Here is a 20,520-nt window from a genome sequence, read left to right on the forward strand (position 1 = left end):
GTAGATTTGGAACATAACATAGTTCGTCTTTTTGTAGCAATTATTATAATTGTGCACATTGCACTCAAAACTGTATTTGAACTATTGAAAGGCAAGATGTTTGGTAAATGTGACTAACAACTCTCAGCATTTCTTCTCATGAGATTATGGTTGTCTTTGACTTTGGGTGCACTTGTTGACCTTGTCACAGTTCAGATGTGTGAACAGATGTTTGTGATGTCAGTAATAGGAGACCCATGCATTGTGAGTGAATGCTTAAAAGTACTTAGCATCATGTCACACCCATCTCAAACCCTCACAAGGGGTATGAATATCCTTTTATATACAGTGACACTCCCTGTTATTGTTTTATTTTCTCGACCTGCCATTGTGAGGGCAAAATTGTACTTTGGCCTCTTCTTAAGTCGCATTATGTTAGTTACTTTATTAACTGTCCATAATTCAGTTAAGGGAAAGGGATGACGGTTCCAATAGAGGGCCCTTCTCCCCAGAGTTTAATTGTTTAAATGGGTGCAGCTTGTTTCCCAGGATAAAGGCTTCAACTAAGCAGAGAGGAATTTGGGCCAAGCCTCATAAAAGAAGTATTTGTGTACAAGAAAGATTTTCGGTTTTCCATTTGAATCTTTGTCATTAATGACTTTAGCAAATGTGAAGTGGAGAGTGAATGGCAGGGCTGTGTAGGTTCTTCAAAGAAACACTCTAATTAGAATTAGGGGACAGGTCACAGTATTTCTGTGAAGAAGTCATCTTCGAAGAAATACCTTGCTCTGTGACTGTGACTGTGTGTGTGTGGAGGGGGGGGGGGGTCTGCCATCTGTATCCTATACTATCTATGCATAATCATATGCCATGCTTGTGTGTGGGAGTATGGTTGTCTATGGATGCATGTTTGCATGCCTTCTACGGCGTGATCTAGAAAATAAGGAGCATTAAAGAGATATCGTGGAAAACATTGGTCACACATAACATGGCACGACTTTCCAGAGCTCTTCTCTCACCCCAGACAGATTTCATCCGGATTGCTCAGGTTTCCTGGTCTTTTGGCCTTCCCATGCTAACTCGAAGGATCTTATCACCCTGCTCAGGTTTAAATGCTCAACAAAACACTCTGCCAGATCCTCAGGCCAGTAGTATTGCCCCGCACTTTCACTCTTAAAACTCTTAAGTGAATCAAATGATTGTTATTATGGCGGGTCAGTTCACCTACCTGTTACAAGATCAGCATGCTTTTTTTTTGTTCTTTTTATTACACATTAAGACGTTATCTTAATGTCTAGGGCTGCAACGATTAGTTGATGCACTGATTAGTCCATCGACAGAAAATGTATTGGATATATTTAGTATAACTGATTTATCGTTTAGGTCATTCATCAAGTACAAAGAGCAAACATTCGCTCCTTAATGTTGCAGTTCGATTCAAATATTTGGTTCATGGAGCATTATAAAAATAATTGTTTTGTTTTTCTCGGCTGCCTCTTAGATAAAGCAAGAACATTTAAGACATCACGTTGCACCCTGGTAACTTCTGATGGCATTTGCTATTATTAATGACATTTCATAGACTAAATGATCAATCGATTACTCGAAAGAAAATCATCAGATTAATCGCCTATGAAAATGATCATTAGCTGCAGCCAGAGACACGACCACGTTCCATAACTGTTGAAGTATCTACAGAAAACATGTTTTCCTTTAAGGGTGTTCCATGGTGTGCCTTTAAGAGGGCTCCACGGTGGATATTTGTCTAATTCCAGGTGCCAGTGAACCTTGTGTTTTACCAGGTGCAGGAGCAGGTCATTACTCAGGTATTTGTTTTGTAGATTACATAGAAAGGCCCTGGATTACAGACGTGTTATCCCTGACCCCATCCAGCCCCCCAGTGTCTGTCAGAGTCTGAGCCCTGCACGTCACCTAACTCCAGCTCCCATGTGGACCTCTGTCTGGTGGTATGTGTGCTGCTGGCCTGTGGTGCCACTGTGAATCCTCCTCACACACCACATCTCAAAATAACTAGACAAGCATGGCTTTGGCTGCTGCAAGAGCAATTGGACCGGGGCTCCCAGCTATGCTGATTCCTGTCAAACTTGACGAATAAGTACTGTTTGCCCTGTGCTCCTCTGTACTAATACAATACGATGCATGGGTTACCCTACTGCCGTAACTAACAAGCGTAGTCTGAGCTCCCGGGATTGGGTTTAGGGAGATGAGGCACTTTCAGCCAAAGCCGTTTGTAGCCGGGTAGCTCAAGACCTCTCCGAAACATAAATATAGAGCCCCACAATTATGATAATAAACAGCTTTATCATTGGGCTCCTAATCAATAATGTGGCTTCTTAAGGTTTAATATTTCAATGGTATTGATCATTTAACAACTGTGTTTGTGGTTGGCTTGCCTTAACTGCATCGCTGCTAGAATGTGTGTGTGTGTGTGTATGTGTGTGTGTGTGTGTGTGTGTGTGTATGTGTGTGTGCGTGTGTGAGTAATTGTATGTGTGCCTGTGCAATAGTGGTAAACGGGACTTTGATCTAGCTGGTTAAGCATTTTCTTTTTACATGGGCTAGCTTGTCACCTTAAAGAGCGTGGAAGGGTATTTATCACACCACGCTCACCCTTGGCCCTATTCGTACATTGTGTTCTCCCTCGGTTTACTTTCAACAATAACAATTCCTCTCCAACTTGTGGTCAACCGCTCTGTTTCCTCTTGTCACCCTCGTCCTGTTGCCGTGGCGCGGGTAGAGATGTGAGTGAGTGCAAACAGAGAAGCTCAGAAAAGCCCTGTACTTTGCAGATTTCACTTCCATCCTCTCCCGTGGGGACGGCTGCTTCCTGCAGTTATAAATAGAGCCGATTTGATAATTAGTAGAAATGAAGGTCCCGGGGCTTTGATGACTCTGATTGTCATATATTTGCTCCCTATGGTCCTGACCTTTCATTGGCCATAGCTCTTAATCTATTTGTCTGTCTGTATGTCTGTATGTCTGTGTGTCTGTCTGTCTGTCTGTCTGTCTGTCTGTCTGTCTGTCTGTCTGTCTGTCTGTTCGTCTGGCTCTCTGTCTGTCCGGCTCTCTGTTTGTCATTTTCACTTTTGCTCTCGCTTCATTCTCTTCATTCTCACCAGAGGGACACAGCCTCGCAAATCTGTATGTATATGTTTGACACAACATTCAGGCCATTGCCGTGTTCTAGACATAGAACTCTTCCCAAGCGTTAATGTAATTGATTAGGGCCAGCGCCTGACCAATGCACTAAAGTATTATCCATGCAGTTCCACTGCATTCCCGTCTCGTGGGAGAATCAATTCCTCCTTGGACACAGACTGCTCTGTGGCCAAGGTTTCAGGTCAACCTTTCATCCTCCACTCTAGTCTCAATTTGGGTAGATAAAATGAAAGGGTAGAAGTGTAGACGATTTAAAATAATATTCATATTGTGCATCTCTCTCTCTCTCTCTCTCTCTCTCTCTCTCTCTCTCTCTCTCTCTCTCTCTCTCTCTCTCTCTCTCTCTCTCTCGTTGTCTTGCAAACTAAACGACTGCCCGCTGTGTGCTAGTACATGCAGTGTTCACACTGTGCATCTGCCTGAGGGCGGACGTAAGCCTGTGCACAATAGCCCTTCTCTGATTATACATCAATACCTTTCTCCCAGGGATAATTTATGCATTTATAAAACACAAGGACTCCTGCTAAACAAACCGGCTGAGACAACCGCAGCAAAGCAATACAGCTGGAAATAGAGAGAAATTGTGTAGGGGTGCCATAATGAGCATGTATTTTTCTGTACTCTGTTGAATTGTTTTGCATGCACCTTTGCATCACACATCTCTATGATTCTTTTTAAAACATTCAGTTGAATCAAGTGCCTGTAAACCGTCAATAAAATCGCTTTACAAAAGCAACAAGGGGACAACAACAACCATTTCTAACTAACATCCTGATTTAACCGGAGTGTGTTCGGCGTGCTCCGTGGCACAGTGTTTTGTGTGTGAAATGATATGGGGCTTTTCTCATTTGTGCTCTCCGTCTACCATAGCAGCCCCCCCATGCTGGTTGCTAATTGGCGGGAGACTGGAGCTTCCTGCTGTGCGTTCGCTGTTTCCCCTTGCTTTGCCACCCCACCACCTCTTTCTCCAACACTTCTCAGATCCCATTAATTAACCCACAGCTAATTAACTACTTCTAATTACACTCGTATGCTATTTCCATCACACCCTTTAAAAGTGAGGAGACAACCGCTATCCTAGCCGCACACTATTTTGATTTCTTTGCCAGCCATGCTCTGAACCGGTCGTTTGCTAGGGCTTGTCTTGTTGGTGGTCAGCAGCCATGTGCACATTGTGTGCTATCCTTCTCCATGCGACTTGTTGGATGATTATAATACAGCTGATCCACTCTACCAAGCCGTGGTTATTAATGTTAAAAAGGCCATTTCTCAAATGATATCTTCTCTGGCAGAATGACTGTGAAAATGGAAAGCATTGCTCTCTAAGCCTTTAATTGTTTGGTACATATAGCGGTGTACGCTGTGAGTTGTAGTGCTATATTTAGATCCACAGAAACATAGATTAATAGGGACTTTGACATAATAGAAGCGCTTTGTCTTAACTCTGACATCTCTAAGACATACTCTAAGACAGACCCTTAAAACACACATGCCCGCAGACACACTCAACACAGCCAAAGCTATTTCTGTTCAACAAACTGATAGCTCCTACTGAAGATCATTGATTTTACGGGAAGCCCTGTTTACAGGATGAGTGCCATCGACCTGAGGGGACTTTTTGCCTTCTGAAGCTGGAGCAACAATGGAACACCCTTACGTTTGCATTATATACACTGGAAAAAGAGTGTGGACAAGATGTTTCCAGCAAGCAACTACCGTTAATGTTTTACATCCTTGCTGAACTTGAAATGATAAGCACTGGTTTGACTGTGTAGCTTGATTATTGATGACATTTTGAAATTGTTAGGATTTTGGCTTGCGTTTGGCCTAAAAAGTCAGCTATAGGACTGCATGAATGAGTTATTATGAGGAACATTTGTAAACAAGACCTAAATCTGCCTACAAAGGTCTACAGGGTCCCTCAATCAGTGGGTATATTCCCTGTGCGCCATCAAAGGCCTATCTCTGCTTTATCAATAAAAGCCCTTCCTTCCCACATCTTCCTGTAACTTGCTTAGCATTTACTCCATTGATTTTCCAATAAGCGCCCCTTACCCTGCGGTGGCTGGCCAAGCTCTGTGATGGCTTAGACACCAGACGTAGACAAGCAGCATTACCCAGGGACAACACAGAGTGCTGCTGCTTCTGCATTGTACTGAGTGGACGGAGTAGAGTATACGGGGAACACGATAGGTGTTTCTCTTTATGTGGTGCTCCCTCAATGCTGGAAAGGTGGCAATACGGCTGGCCGTTAATGTTCCTACTTTTGCAGGATGGTGAGTTTGGCCTTGGCCAGAACAAATTCCCCATGGATCCCTGAAGAGCAGGGTCCTCGGGAGGGAACATAAGGCCTTCAGGCGGGCGATTGGGCATGCTTATAATCAGAAGGCTCCTTAGCCTTTAATTCCTCCCTTACTCGAGCGGTAAATCCCACCTAATGAAAGGAGCCATAAATAAAAACTTATCTCATTTTCCATCCCTGCCCCAATGACATCCAGACCTACTCTCTGACAGGGTTCATTAAGACCTAGGCTCCCCTTTCTCTTCGGGGGACTAAGCATATCTGTTTTGGTTAGGATGGCGGGAGGGAGGAGGTTGAACAGGGCTTTTGTTTTCATTAGTGTACCAGAGGAGTGGAATAAACGGAAGGTAGTGTCATAATGTCTCCTCAGATGGCAGCTGGAGTGTGCTCAATGGTCAGGTTGTGTGCACGGGCATGCCCCACTGCAGTCGCTTTGGAATTTTGCCTTTTCTTCTCTCTGATTATCTCTTATTGTGCGTCAAGGCTTGTTTTGTCTGCAGCATAGATTGCTTATTGTTGCTTCTGTAGACCCCCATTCGACCATGGGACACCGCGACACAACTCTTTGTTTTTTATTCGTCTACACGTAGGCAGTAGTGAGTGTAAGCAAACACAAATTGAAATGTGTACAATATTTTACATTGGGTATTACCACTCATGCCCTTAGTCACTATGCCTCCGCAGGCATGATTCATTTTGATTTGCGGTTATTAACAGAGTCAGCATACAAAGTCACCGGCCTCCTGCACTTCCCCTGTAAGACTTCGGCCGCGTCTCCATGTCTGTCTCCCTCCCTTGTTTAGTGCCTCCTGGAGATTAAAGCTTTTCCTGCTTTAAGCAGGTGTCACTGAGGCGGGCAGCCCTCCTAGAGACACAAACAGCATTTTATCAGTTGGCCCATCTCCGACTTGGTGACTCCAGACAATCCCATTGCTCATCAGTAACCACTGCAGTTTATTGAATTAGACCATCGTGACTTTAAGGAGCGACGCTGGTCTTTGCAAGAATTGGTCATTCCCGGTTGACCTTAAGAGTCCTGTTGTTTATCGAGGGGTCATCTTGTTGCCTGTGTTCGACCGGTCATTTCCCTGAAGCAAGAGAAAGGTTATTTTGGTTGCACAATGTAGCAGTATTCCAAGTGTGCAATCATCAAGACACAGAATATACAGCCAAGTTTGTCATACTGTGGGCATATCTCAGAGTATTAGTGAGTATGTGCGGGTCCAGTATTCCCCGGGCCCGGTTGGGACAGGGAGTGGAATCCGGAGGAGGAGGGGGCAGATGAAGTGGATTAGACGGGGGAAAAGGTGTAAAGCTGTTTTGTGTTCAAACAGAATCCCTTTTTTTTATTTATATTCTTTAACGGCGGGGCCACGTCATGAGTCACATCATGATTCTTTGATTGCATTTTTCCTGTGCCTTGTCTGCCTAGGACAGGTGCCTTTAGTTCAAAGAATCACTCTGTCTATTTGACAAGCGCAGATTAATTCTGTTTGTTTGGATCCAATACTTTCCTGCCCTCAGCCTATTTGCATGAAATGGCTGTTGAGTTCATAGTCTCCTCTTTTATTAATGGAGCTCATAATAAATGCAGACCAGTAGGGCTAGTATCCCCTCACTCAATATGGCAGTCTGCTTTAAATCATGTCTGCCTCTATAAAGCAATCCTGTTAATACGCCAGCCTGCTTAATATCTTTCATTTTGTATGCAAAGCAACAAAGAGGCCATCAGAGCTAGCTTGTGTGGAGAGTAAACAATAAAACCGGGTGGACCATGATGGCAGGAAGATCCTGTGACCATTTCCTTTATGAGAACACAACGTCTCGGTATACATGTGTAACATTTAATAGGGTGCTTGCTGTAATTGAATAAAAACATTGTGACTGATCAACTGAAATAATCTATTCTACATATGTGAGAGGTGTTTGTGCCCGTGTGTGTTTATGCACATTTAGCATAGAGAGTATGCATCCGACATTAGCACAAACAGCGCAACTAAACAGACATGATCAATCTGTCCCCTCTGACCCAGCCGTTAGCAGTTCATGTGTTATGGTGCGGGGGTACAGAAAGTTCACTGCCAGGATTTGCATCCCTAAGTAAATAAGTAAATAAATCAAGAGAGGGAGCAGTGAATGTGCTAATCAGCTTCAGCATGGCGACGGCTATGGTGCCGGGAAACTTTGCTCATGTAATATTCAGCACTGGCAGGTTAAAGGGCAGGCCAGAGTTATTGGTTTCAGCCCGGTCGCCCCTTTAATCAATGTTGGCTGCATCCCTTTAATAAAATTATTAGCTCAGCAGTATCTCGCACTATCATTTTATATCCTCTGTGCTCTAAATTGTGGCCTGGGTTGAGCCGCTCAAATGCTCAGGGCACGGCCAGCTCCCGAAAGCTCTGCTCCCATTTATTATTTCAGCGGCAGATGATGGCTGGAGTGTTTGAAACCCGGCTGAGCACAGAGGTTATTGGATGGTTGATCTAAACACAGCTGCAGTAAAGTTCCACCCTAGATCAGCTATTTCTGTCACATTCAAAATAACCATTTTTTCCCCCCCTCTTTTTAAGAGTTGGTATGCACGTAACCAATTATTGTGCGAGTGTTATGCACTATGTTGTTTACGCTCAACTCAAATAGAGTACGATTATCGCTGGTATTGTGATATTGTTGAGCATTTCTTCTTGGGAGTTGACTCCGAAATAGCATCACAGTTTTAATCGTTGCACTTTACTTTTTCCCCCAGTTATGTAAATGTGTAATGCAGTGATGGGTGGCTTTCTCTGAGTCTAATTATCGCACAATGATTTATTTTTTTCACTAAAATGCCTGTTTTCTGCTCCTTTCTGAATCCAAGTTAATTAAAAACGGATGTAGGATTTGCAGAATGTAAGATTATGGGTGTTGTTTGGAAGGTGAAGATAAAAGATGGTACCTCCCTGATATGGCAGGCAGATGAATCATGGATGGCTTATTAGTGCTTGTCTCTGGTATTGTGTTTAAGTACCTAATCTAGCATAATGAGCACTCTGTCATTTTTCCAATTATATCTCAGATGTTTGTCGCTACCAAATACAATATATATAACAGTTGTTCCCATTCATATGCATGTGTGTGTGTGTGTGTTTCTCTTTGCTGAGGTTTGCACATATCCATTCAATTGTGTCTTTCATGTGTTCTCACTGAGTTCTCTCATTGAGTCCTCGACATTGCCGTTTGAAACTCAACCAATATTGCCTCTCCTCTCTGTGTTCTCTCTATTCAGGCCCAGATGCGATGAACGCCTCATGTAGGCATCAGCATGGACAGCTGTGAGTCTCCCGTGGTTTCTGGGATAGACGATGGGCTCGGCTCCTCCAGCTCATCCCAGCAGCACCGATCGCCACAACCCTGGAACGACCTCTCTAACTCACAGGTCCCTTCCAACAACCGCCCCCCTTCCCTGGACCCCCTGTCTCAATCTGCTCCTTACCCGTCTCAAATCCAAAACCTAAACACTCCCCATGAGGGGCTGAGAGAGCCGCAGCCTCAGCAGCAGCAGCCTAACCTGACAACACCACGGGCCCAGGTTGACAACTCTGACACAGGACAGCTTCACTTCCAGAGAGAGGGCTTTGAGGGGGAGGAGGAGGAGGAGGAGGAGGAGCAAGAAGGTCTTAGCGGTGCAGAGGAGGAAGAATCTGAGGATTTGGACGAAATGGAAATTGACAGCTGCTTTCCAAGTCTTCAGCCTTTCCCTGGAATGCCGATGGCTCCAGGGGGTGGAGGGATGCCCACTCTTCTGCGACAGCAGCCCCCACAACCAAGGGGTACAGCTGAGAGTGGGAGTGAAGAAGGGGAGGAGGAAGAGGAAGAGGAGAATAGTGATGTGGAGAACCTAGCTGGAGAGATAGTGTACCAGCCAGACGGCTCAGCCTACATAGTTGAGAGTCTCAGTCAGTTGATCCAAAGCGGTGCCAGCACGGTGCCCGGCTTGATTCCCTCAAACTCTCTCACCAGTGGGGGAAAACCAGGAGAGCCTGCTGGGTCTTCATCATCGGTCTACCCTCAGATCATTAACACCTTCCACATAGCCTCGTCCTTCGGGAAGTGGTTTGGAAATTCAGACCAAGGTTTACCCAATACCTCAACCCTGGCAGGCCTGAGTCCTGTCCTGCACAGTTTCCGTGTTTTTGACGTGCGGCACAAAAGCAACAAGGATTACCTGAACAGTGACGGGTCTGCCAAGAAGTCCTGCGTATCCAAAGATGTTCCCAACAACGTGGATTTCTCCAAATTTGATGGGCTAGCCCTCTATGGCAAAGGAAAGCCCATTCTCATGTGTTTTATCTGCAAGCTGTCCTTTGGCTATGCGCGTTCCTTTGCCACTCACGCTGTCCATGATCACCGTATGACACTGTGTGAGGATGAGCGCCGGCTACTGGGGGACAAGCAAGCATCTGCCATTATCCAGGGCATTGGGAAGGATAAAGAACCCCTTATCAGTTTCCTGGAACCAAAAAATAAGGCTTCTCCTCCACCGCCCGGCCTGCTTCCTATCAACTCTGGCCAGAGTTTCTATGGAACCTTCAGTGGTGTCCATCTAGAGTCTGGATGCAGCAGTGGTGGAGTAGACGCCCTGTTGGATGAGGATCCTGACTCTGGCCTCGAGCCACAGCAGCAACAAATCCAACAGAGCTCAGTCCTTTCCCTTGGAGGACTGGGTAATCCCAAAGCACCCACTCTTACCTCTACCCCAGGCTCTGCCAAAGACTCCAGCGCCCTGCCCAAACAGGGAGGGAGAACAGAGGGGCCTGGTGGTAAAGAGGGGACATTTAAGGGTGGGGAACGGGATGTAGATGGATGTGAGAGCAAATTTTGCCTTTCAGGCCAGGTGGGTGGTTCAGAAGAGGAAGAGGAACTGTTGGGTGAGGTTGACGATGAGGTGGAAGAGGATGGCACTGGGGTAGCCTGTGGTGGCAACAGTAGCAGCGATAGAGGTGAAATGGGGGAACCGGCTGACTCAAACCAAAGCATTTCCAAATCTCCTTTATTAATGCCTAGTAGCGCTCTCCAGCCTTCTGTCTGCACCACTGCAGTCAGTCCCATGCTTAACAACAAAACTCCGGCTTCCACAGCTTCCTCCCTTAAGGAAGACCTTTTAGCTGCAGTTGGTGGGGGAAGGACCTCGGAGCTCCCTCTGAGCTTTAACTGCCAGGGGCCCACTGTCCCCATGGCAATGGCGGCAGCTGCCGTCAGAGGGAGTGAGGACAATGCAGCCGGCACCTCCTCCTCACCTCTGGCCTCCAGCGTTGCCGCTGACGAAAGTGCCAATCGAGATAGTGCCACAGCTCCAGAACCAAATGATTGCCCAGCAGAGGGGGAAGAGGAGAATGGAGCCCTCCTGCACCATCATCACATGCACCACCATCTCCACCACCTCCACCCCTCGTCCCATGCTCTCAACCTCCAAGGGGGGCCCTGTGACATGACGGGGATGGGTGAGTGTTCCCAAAACCATGGGCCTGGAGGCGCCGGAGGAAGTGGGGTTGAATGCCCAAAATGTGATACCGTTTTAGGCTCCTCACGTTCCTTGGGCGGTCACATGACCATGATGCACTCCCGCAACTCATGCAAGACACTCAAGTGTCCTAAGTGCAACTGGCATTACAAGTACCAGCAGACCCTGGAGGCTCACATGAAGGAGAAGCACCCAGACTCGGGGGGCACCTGCATGTACTGCACCAGTGGTCAGAGTCACCCACGTCTGGCCCGCGGAGAGAGTTACACTTGTGGCTACAAGCCCTTCCGTTGTGAGGTTGGTGGAGAAAATACTAAGTTGATGTTGCATTATTGTATATACATGAGTTATTTGACATAGCCACTTGAACTGATTTGACAGTATTTTCAATTTGTTTTGATTTAAACTGTATTTCCTGTGTTGCAGGTGTGCAACTATTCGACCACCACCAAGGGCAACCTGAGCATCCACATGCAGTCAGACAAGCACTTGAACAACATGCAGACGCTGCAGAACGGTGGCACTATTTGCTCTTCTCAGGAGCAGGTGTTTGGGCATACCCCAGGCGGGGTAGTGGCGGTTCCGTCGGTGACCCAGGCCAGCAGCCATCACCCCGTCCATCATCACCACCCGACGCAGTCCTCGGCCCACATGCCCGGGCCGTGTGGAGCCCCCTCGCCCACAAAGCCCAAAAGCAAGCCGACGTGGCGCTGCGAGGTGTGTGACTACGAGACCAACGTGGCGCGGAACCTCCGGATCCACATGACCAGTGAGAAGCACATGCACAACATGATGCTGCTCCAGCAGAACGTGACCCAGATGCAACACGGCCGACTGGGCCTGGGAGCTATGCCCTCGCCCTCTGAGGCCGAGCTCTACCAGTACTACCTGACCCAGAACATGAGCCTGCCCCCGGGCCTGAAGATAGACCCGGCCGGAGCTGAAGCCCAGTTCCTGATGGGGGGCTTCCACTTGGATCCCAACATGGCTGCTTTGGCCCCTGCATTGGGTAAGTTGTTAGCTCAGTGTTTCAAGAGTCCACGGAAAACAGTTTGAAAACTGCCAGGACTCTCAACTGGCTTTCTGTAATTTGCATGTCCTTAAAATGTTCAACAACATAATATAACAAGAAGGAAACCAAGACACAAAATTAAGAATCAACCATCAGAAGATATTGTTACTCAACACCATATTACTCATGAAACAATGTCTAGAACTAAAATGATCATGACTCAATAGATAGCAGTCCATACACATTTCTCAAATCTTTTCCTTCATGGAGATACTTTTCAGACTATGACACTATATCTGGGGCATTTTGAAAGGGGGCCAATTTTTTGTGTGGGGCCCCAGTCTCCCTGTTCTCCTGAGCCCCCGTTGTACCCGAGGCTGCCGCTCCCTCGCTGAACATGGGCCCTTTTTATGTCATAATTTGAAAACTGTGGCTGAACTTTGCCACTTAAGTACTGTGCAGTTCCAAGTTTTTTTAATAACTGCTATAAATTGTATCTCGGCCAAAGATATGAGGATAGAGGACCAGGCGTGGGTAATTCAGCAGCGTAGTTGAGTGGATGGCGTGCCATTTATAACCCCACAGTACGCATTGACTTGTTTCTAACTGTTGCTACTTCAAAGACAAGAGCAAGAATGGATTGCTGTGACTCATTTTTTTCCCCCCTTCTTTTGCCATCTGGTTCATTTTTCCTCTGAGGCGAGTCTTAATAAGCATGTTACAGGGAGGCAATGATGAGACATTAGTCTGGGCCCGTAAACTACAGCGGTGTCATGCATAGTCACACTCCTGAGGAATGCTGTGACCTTATATTCTGCACAAGCACCAATATTAAATGAAAATACTCATGGTGCATACTTGATATTAAACTGGCTTCCATGTCCCTGATCAGACACACTTTCCTTTTGGTATGAAATACTGCCTGAGACTAGTGCAGACCTGGTCTTTCACAATCCAGAACATTTTAGATACATTGGATTGATCCAACTGGCGGAGAAAGACTTGGACTCTTCATGTATCGGTACTTCCAAGATTCCTATATTATTCTCTAATGTCAACGATTATTTATTTAGTTATTTAAGAATAAATTGCCAATTTATAAACATATCCCTTTCCATCATAAGTATAGACTGAAAATATCGAATACATTATAACACAGCCATGTGTACAATTTCTACCGTCCACATCTCAAATTGAGAAAGCCCCAAAATCCCTCTGATAGCATATTATTTTGTACAGCCGTGAAGGTATTTAGTGGAAAAGTATCCAGGGCCTGTGCTACATCATTGAGCTTGCAAAGCAAGAGAGCCTGAGAGCCTCATAGGAATGAGAGAGAGAGTTGTGAGATGTTAAAAAAGAAATGATAGAATGGAGGAAGGAAGGAGGGGTTCTGGTTTGTGCTTCTCACAGGTCTCCCTCTCCTGGCTATAAAAAACTCAGGTAATGGGGGAAAGTCAGAGGCTAGGGCGCATACTCCAGCAGTAAATAAAAAGGGGCTGCTGGAATGAATTTAGTGTAAAGTGAGGAGGGGTTAAGGCAGCATGCTCAGTCTGGGCAGTGATAGATTAAAGATCAGCAGGCAAAAACTCCCTGGTCATACTTGCCTAATTTCCCCCCCTTTTTTTTTGTCTACCAAGCCTTCATCGACATAATTTCTGTTGTTGGATATGCTCATGGTGTGTTTTCTCCCTCCATTGTTTAGATTGTGTGTTCCGTACCAAGCAAGGATTAATCTGCCTGATGTCTGTATTGATTTAGAGGCAATCTAGAATGAACAAAGCAAAATAATCTAAACTGAGTAGTGGATTTTTCTTATTATTATTCAGTGAACAAGGACTGCTCTATGTGATTTACTGTAATGTGTGCTTGGGAACTCTTTTGTTTTCACTAATCATAAAATAACTTTATTTTTTGCGGAGCTTGTGGCCTCCTAGATGATTTAGTGTCAAGCCACAGAAGTGACCCATTCTAAAATAGCCTACATGTAACTCCATTTCTGAGTTTCTTCTCTGTGAAGAAAGTCCAGTGTTCAGGCTCATAAATACACACATGGTACATTATCCTCCATGTGGTATTGGACCTTGAGAGCGAATCCACTCTGACTTCGAAAGTTTGAAATGCATACTTTTACTTTTACTTTTAAACCTGCCCATTATACACCAATTTACTAAAAATTAGATGGACAACAATGTTTATTTCTTTACCTACTTAAAAAAAAGGTATAAATAACACGTTTTATGAAACGGGACGATAATACAGTTAAGCATCATCCTGTTATTTAGTCCCTACTTGTATGTAATAAATAAAGTAGGATGTTATTTAGTCCCTACTTGTATGAAGCACCCAAGTGGGTGCTACATATTGGTGGTGGTTAGTGAGGTCCCCCCTTCACTTTAGGCGTCTTTGAGTGTTATTAATTATTCTTCTTCTTCATGTTTAACCTCTGTTTTCCTTTTATTCCTAGTCTGTTTTACATAGTTTTGAATGATGACTATATGCTCTGTAAGGTGACCTTGGGTGTCTTGAAAGGCGCCTCTAAATTAAATGTATTATTATTATTATTATGTAGTTTGTAGGATATAGCAACAAACACTAGCCTCATGAAAAACAACAACAGACTCAACCAGCATGTTCATCTCACTTGACCCTGCTGACCCCCCCCCCCCCCCCCATGTCTGTCTGTCTGTCTGTCTGTCTGTCTGTCCCCACAGTGGGCGGAGACATCCCCATGGACGTCCGGCTGGGCGGCGGTCCGCTGGTGTCCGAGGAGCTGATGTCTCTCGGGGAGAACCTCTCTGCCACGGGGGACCCCTCTCTCATGCTCTTCCAGTGCGCCGTGTGCAACCGCTTCACCACGGACAACCTGGATGTACTGGGCATGCACATGGGAGCCGAGCGCAGCCTGCCGGAGGAGGAGTGGCGCGCGGTGGTGGGGGACTCGCACCAGTGCAAGCTGTGCCGCTACACCACCCAGCTGAAGGCCAACTTCCAGCTGCACTGCAAGACGGACAAGCACGTCCAGAAGTACCAGCTGGTGGCCCACATCAAGGAAGGGGGCAAGGGCAACGAGTGGCGCCTCAAGTGCGTTGCCATCGGAAACCCGGTGCACCTCAAGTGCAACGCGTGCGACTACTACACCAACAGCCTCGACAAGCTGAGGATGCATACCGTCAACTCTCGCCACGAGGCTAGCCTCAAAGTGTACAAGGTTGGTGGCTTTCATCCCCGTTTTTTTGGTCTTGCGCTCTTAGTATTCCCTCGTTCCCTGGAGAAATGCTGTCGTAAATGATGTCCGAATACCATTTTAGAATTCCAACAGACAAAAATGGCATTGACATAACTGGAAATAACAATGTGAACGAATGTCAACCCTGTCATATGCAGCAATGATTAAACTAGGCAAAAGCAGCTTAGCTATTACACGACAGACGTTATGTTGTTACCCAGTGGGTCAGACATGTTATTGCCCAGTGTGGCGGACATGTTTGTGCCCGGTGTGTCAGACATGTTGGCACCAATGGCTGCCTCATCCGATCCCTGCTGTGAAGCTAACTCGCGTCCACACAGAAAAATGATTGCAGTAGCCTCACCCCAGTGCTTAACTAGCATTAGAAGCTCTCTATAGGCATGAAAGATAGCGTTGTCGTCCTGACCTCTGACTTCCCAGAGGCGCCCAGTGCAGCAGGGCCACGCGACAAGGACATGGCAGGTGGGGCTGGTTCGGAGGCTTACGGGGGTGAATCAGTTGGAGGGGGATGAAGAAGTGTGCAGGGACAGACGTTTGGTGCTAATACTCCTCAGAGTGGGAAAGGCTGAATCGCTCTCGACAGCCGTATTGATTTTTGCTGGACTTGGAGCTTCACCTTCTCCTCTAATCATTCCATAATAGCCAATGGATGAACACTCTCCGAACAAATGGCCATAAATCTAACAGGCCTGATTCCACTTAGGCACCTATCCTGTGTGTGGGTCTGTGGCCACTCTGTGTTTAACCCGAACTGGCAAAAAAGCTGCACATACAAGGATGCACACAGACATGTATTGACACACTGGCACATACACACATACACACACACATGCACATACATTACACACACACCCACACGCACGCACGCACGCACGCACGCACGCACGCACGCACACACACACTTATACACACAAATAAATATACTTGCTGAAAGCCAAACTTCTCTATGTACTCATCTATGAGACACATTTTATTGGATGATTCATACCACAATCGTCATTTATAAAAAATTAAACACATGAGTCAAACAAAATGAAGTTAATATGGTTAAGCAGAACTGTTTTAACACACGTAGGCAGCCTCCACTCACGTCCAACCCTTTTTGGGAAATGATCATTTTCTCACTTGACCGCTAGAACAATGAGTTGCAGTATTTAAACAACAAAGAAAGCAAAGGAGGACATGTGATGGTTGTGGTTGTATATAGAAGACAAAGCCTGTGAAAGAATTAGGTCTACAAAAACCTCATCGTACTTAAGGAGAGGTATATTTTGTCTTAGAGGACATTACGAGGCTTATATTACACTGTGTGTGTCTGCCTCCACCTTACGTTAGGGAAGAAGGAATAAAGAGAAACAGACAGATTTTTTTTCTTCCCTTTTCCTGGCTTGGGCTCGGTTTTACAAGAGAGCGCGGGGACATATGCCACGGTGCACAGGCTGTGTGGGGGATTAAATATGTACAACACATCCAGGCATGATCATTTTTCATTACTTAAGCCTCTTAAAATGGCTCCAGACTTAAAACCAATTGATCTCCTGAGTAACGGAAGAGTGCATCAACCATTTTTTTACCTGCTCTTGCGTCAAAAACCGTTTTCCCACCAAAAAAAACGTTTTTTTGTCCTCTTAAGCTCAGTGGCTAATACAAAAAAAAAAGCAAAACACCACAAAGACAATGAGGGCAAAAAATAAATAAAAAACACTGCAGCAAACGACCTGAATTTCCTGGCCGGCAAACGTGATCAGCGCGTGACAAGTACATGGTAGCGCGGCCTACTTGACAGCATGTGGCTTGCCACTTGACAGTGTCACAGTCCTCGTGTCGTATCGGATTTGCCAGGGCAGAGGAGTGACTGACAGACAAAACCCTGCGGCGCCCCACAGGCCTGCGCACCCAGCCTGTTATATTATGCAGGGATGAAGAAGGAGGCAACTTGCCATTCATGTATTCCTACCAAAAGAAATATGATGCAAATAGCAGCATTTTAACCTTTTTTCATCAAGTCAGCACAAGCGGGGGTTTGTAAGATGTGGGAAATCTTGGGGACACTTCACCCAAATTAAACTGGGCTGCATTAAACAGGGCCTTTGTGTGCACAGCACCATATAAATTGGAGCCTGTAATTAGGAGAATTAAAAAAGCAAGGTTTAAACCGAGGGCTATGCTGGATAGGATAATTTGAGAGTCTGTGGTGTGCAGGCCCATATTAGGGCTTTCTAAAAATATCAGCCCCACTACCCCATGTATCGGAATGTTTCTAAAGACCACGGAAAGATCCAGCAAGTATTTCTGACCACACAGACCACCGCACAGCAGGGGGGGTAATGCTGCTGTATCCTGCAGCACCGCACCTCAGTGGTCTCAACGTTCCACTCCTCTCACTGTACTTACATGTGACCTTTCACCCCCCCTGCCTCTTTCCCGTCTTGCTTCGCCATGGCTTCTGATTATAGCATGATGGCTATGGCATGCGTTTTCCATAAAAGCCACTGCTAAGCGTACGCAGATGGCTCGCGCTACGCCACACAGATACCACCAGCGGGTGTAGCCTTGTACATTTGGAAGTGCCCGCCGCTCTCCCACTCTCTTCTCGTGGCGTCCGCCGGCCCTCTTCTGTACGATGGGAACACGATAGGCTTCATGCCGCTAGCTGCAGGCCTCGGGGCCTGGCTATGTGTGAGAGGTGAGGTGAATGGAACGAATCCAGCTCCCTGTCCAAGGCTTCTGTGGCCAGACAGGACGGGTGGGGCCTGAGCATGGGTGAAGGCGCAGGCCTCTGCTTCCAGTCAAAGGGTTGGGGTAAGAGGAGGGGCATGTGGGAGTTAGCTGGCTACCTTCCTTGTCTCGGGGGCCGGTGTGCGATCTGCGGTAATTGAGATTGATTGGATGTTATTTTTTCCTCTTGCAAATGTAGTCCATTAGCTTGGCACATGCATAATCAGTTTAGAGCGCAGTTAGCCGAATGTAATCATGTTCCTCGGTGTCTGCGAGCACAAAATCCACTCCAGATGCCGCGTGGCCATGGAAAAGAAAGGCAGAAAGTGCCGTCACTATCACATGGGGAATCTTTATTCAAGAAAGTCCCAACACCCGCCCTCCCCCCCCCCCCCCCCCCCCCCCCCACCACATATACTGGTCGCGCTCTGTTGAACACACACAAAATTGGGCAAGCTCACTCTGAGTATGCCCACACATACACACACACACAAACACCCTGACTGCCTTGCTGATGAGAACAGGGCTTTACGTTCATAGGATGTTCATCGTTTTTACTGCATTAACATTGTTTTAAGTGGGACTCGGGCGTACTCAGTCGCTAGCGTACAACACAACTCCAACTTAGAAAGCCTGCCTCCTCTAAAATGTTCTCTCCACTTGAGTCACTGAGCACCAAAGTAATAAAATGACTACACTTTATTAGAGAGGAAATCATCGCAAAGAGGCATAACAGAGGGGAAAGAGGCTGTAATGTGACTGAAGGGATTATCCAGTATGTAAAGAAGCATTATCGTGTTTCACTGATGATCCGAGTCAGCACAAAAAACGTTGGCCTCTCAGAATCAGGAATGGAAGCTAGTATGACCCTGTGCATTAATGATGGTAATTATCCAAATTGACTCTGAATCCTCCCTCCAATGCAGAGTTATGGCTCCAACTCGAAAAACGAAAAGAGTGTCATTTTTTTCAATCAAAATGAAAGCCGGGACTAATCACGAGGTCACCCCGGAAGCGTTCAATCAGTGTTTGGATCAGTTGTGGCCTTTCCTTTCCTAGCCGGCAATCTACACTAACCTGGGTCCTGTCCTATCACAGGAAAGAGACAGATCGCCCACCCCCCCAGCCCCTCCCCCAGACATTACTTAGAAGAGGTGGTGGGGGTGGTGGGAGACAGACAGTAGGGGGATGGGGAGGGGGATGTGGTGCAGGAGGGATGGGATGGGATGAGAGAGAGAGAGAGAGAGAGAGAGAGAGAGAGAGAGAGAGAGAGAGAGAGAGAGAGAGAGAGAGAGAGAGAGAGAGAGAGAGAGAGAGAGAGAGAGAGAGAAAGAGAAAGAGAGAGAGAGAGAGAGAGAGACGCTCGTTTAGACAGAGATACTCTGCTAATTATCATGGCTGGCCTGTGATTGTTCAGTAATAGTGCTCAGTGGGAAAGGTTGCAGCAGTTCCAGGAAGAGCTGAGCTCTGATTTACTGGTACTACCGCTCTAATAAAGCGCTCGCTGCACATCCTGGGAGACAGCCCATTCCCTCTTTGCACATGCACAAGCATGTGCACAGGTTATGTCTACGCACACATATACACACACACACACACACTGGCGCACGTGCACGTAGCTGTGATGAAAACATAGGGCTTTTGAGTACTAAAATGTTTCTTTTGCAGCGCATGCTGCATGCTCGTGTGATATTTTATCAGGAAGTCCAGGTGATAAAAACAGGCGAGAATTCCTTGCATTATGCAAAGGAAGTCCTTTCAGACCAGTGAGTCCTGTAAGCCCTTCGAGGTCACCGGGGCTATGATCCATACACTTACAAGGCAGTCGCTCACCTTCAAGAAGACAAACTCTGTATTCGTTCCTCAAGTGGATCACGTCGAGGCCGAACAGGGAAAAGAGTGGGAGGGGCTCTGAACAAAAGCACTGATTGGATTGGGGAGAAAAAGGTCAGTCAGGAAGGGGTGGAGGGCAGGCCCCTGTGCACAGTGTTTGGCAGGGTGGAACCTTTTCACAACTCCTCTAAGACCCATTTGTTACGAGGGCCAAGGAAGAGGCAGGAGCAAGGCTTTGACCTGTGGCACAGCTGCCGCTGCTCGCTGCTGCTGCTGCTGCTTCTACTGTCGGTTTGGGAGTTCAACAGCGCCTTTGTGGGTGTTTGTTGGGCTTGCACAGTGAGGGGGACGAAAACCCAGCGAGAGCACCAGAAATGTGCCCCGATATAGAAGGCTGTTGGCTCTTTCTTTTTTTTCTTCCTTTCTTGCAGCTGTCTCAACAGAACTACCACATTGAAAGGGATAGCATTGATGGCATGGACTTGCATCACACAGATATAAGTGGGGGAAAGATCGAAATGTGTGCTGTAGTATATTAGGGTCATATCCTAGAATTATCTTTTTTTATGGTCAAGGAGGAGTCATAGTTGTTTATTATTAGTTTTTTTAAGCAGACAAGGCTCCATTACTTTCAACGAGAACAAATTCCATTTGGCCACCATTGGTACTCAGTGTGCCTTATTGTGACCGTATTGGTGGGATGCCTCTCCCCTATTTAACAGACATAAATAGTTCCCTAGACGCCCATA

General features: G+C 46.4%; 1 protein-coding gene across 1 annotated transcript in view; it reads left to right on the forward strand.

Annotated features, from left to right (window-relative positions):
- zfhx3b (zinc finger homeobox 3b) overlaps window positions 1–20,520 on the forward strand; it is an 87,248-nt gene that overhangs the window by 38,155 nt on the left and 28,573 nt on the right. Inside the window, exons 2-4 of the mRNA XM_060072021.1 lie at window positions 8,727–11,258; window positions 11,388–11,970; window positions 14,685–15,259. Coding sequence (XP_059928004.1) covers window positions 8,763–11,258; window positions 11,388–11,970; window positions 14,685–15,259 — 3,654 coding nt within the window. The 5' untranslated portion in view covers window positions 8,727–8,762. The remainder of the gene's footprint in view (window positions 1–8,726; window positions 11,259–11,387; window positions 11,971–14,684; window positions 15,260–20,520) is intronic.

This window comes from Gadus macrocephalus, chromosome 14 (genome assembly GCF_031168955.1).
Source record: "Gadus macrocephalus chromosome 14, ASM3116895v1".
NCBI classification, from domain to species: Eukaryota; Metazoa; Chordata; class Actinopteri; order Gadiformes; family Gadidae; genus Gadus; species Gadus macrocephalus.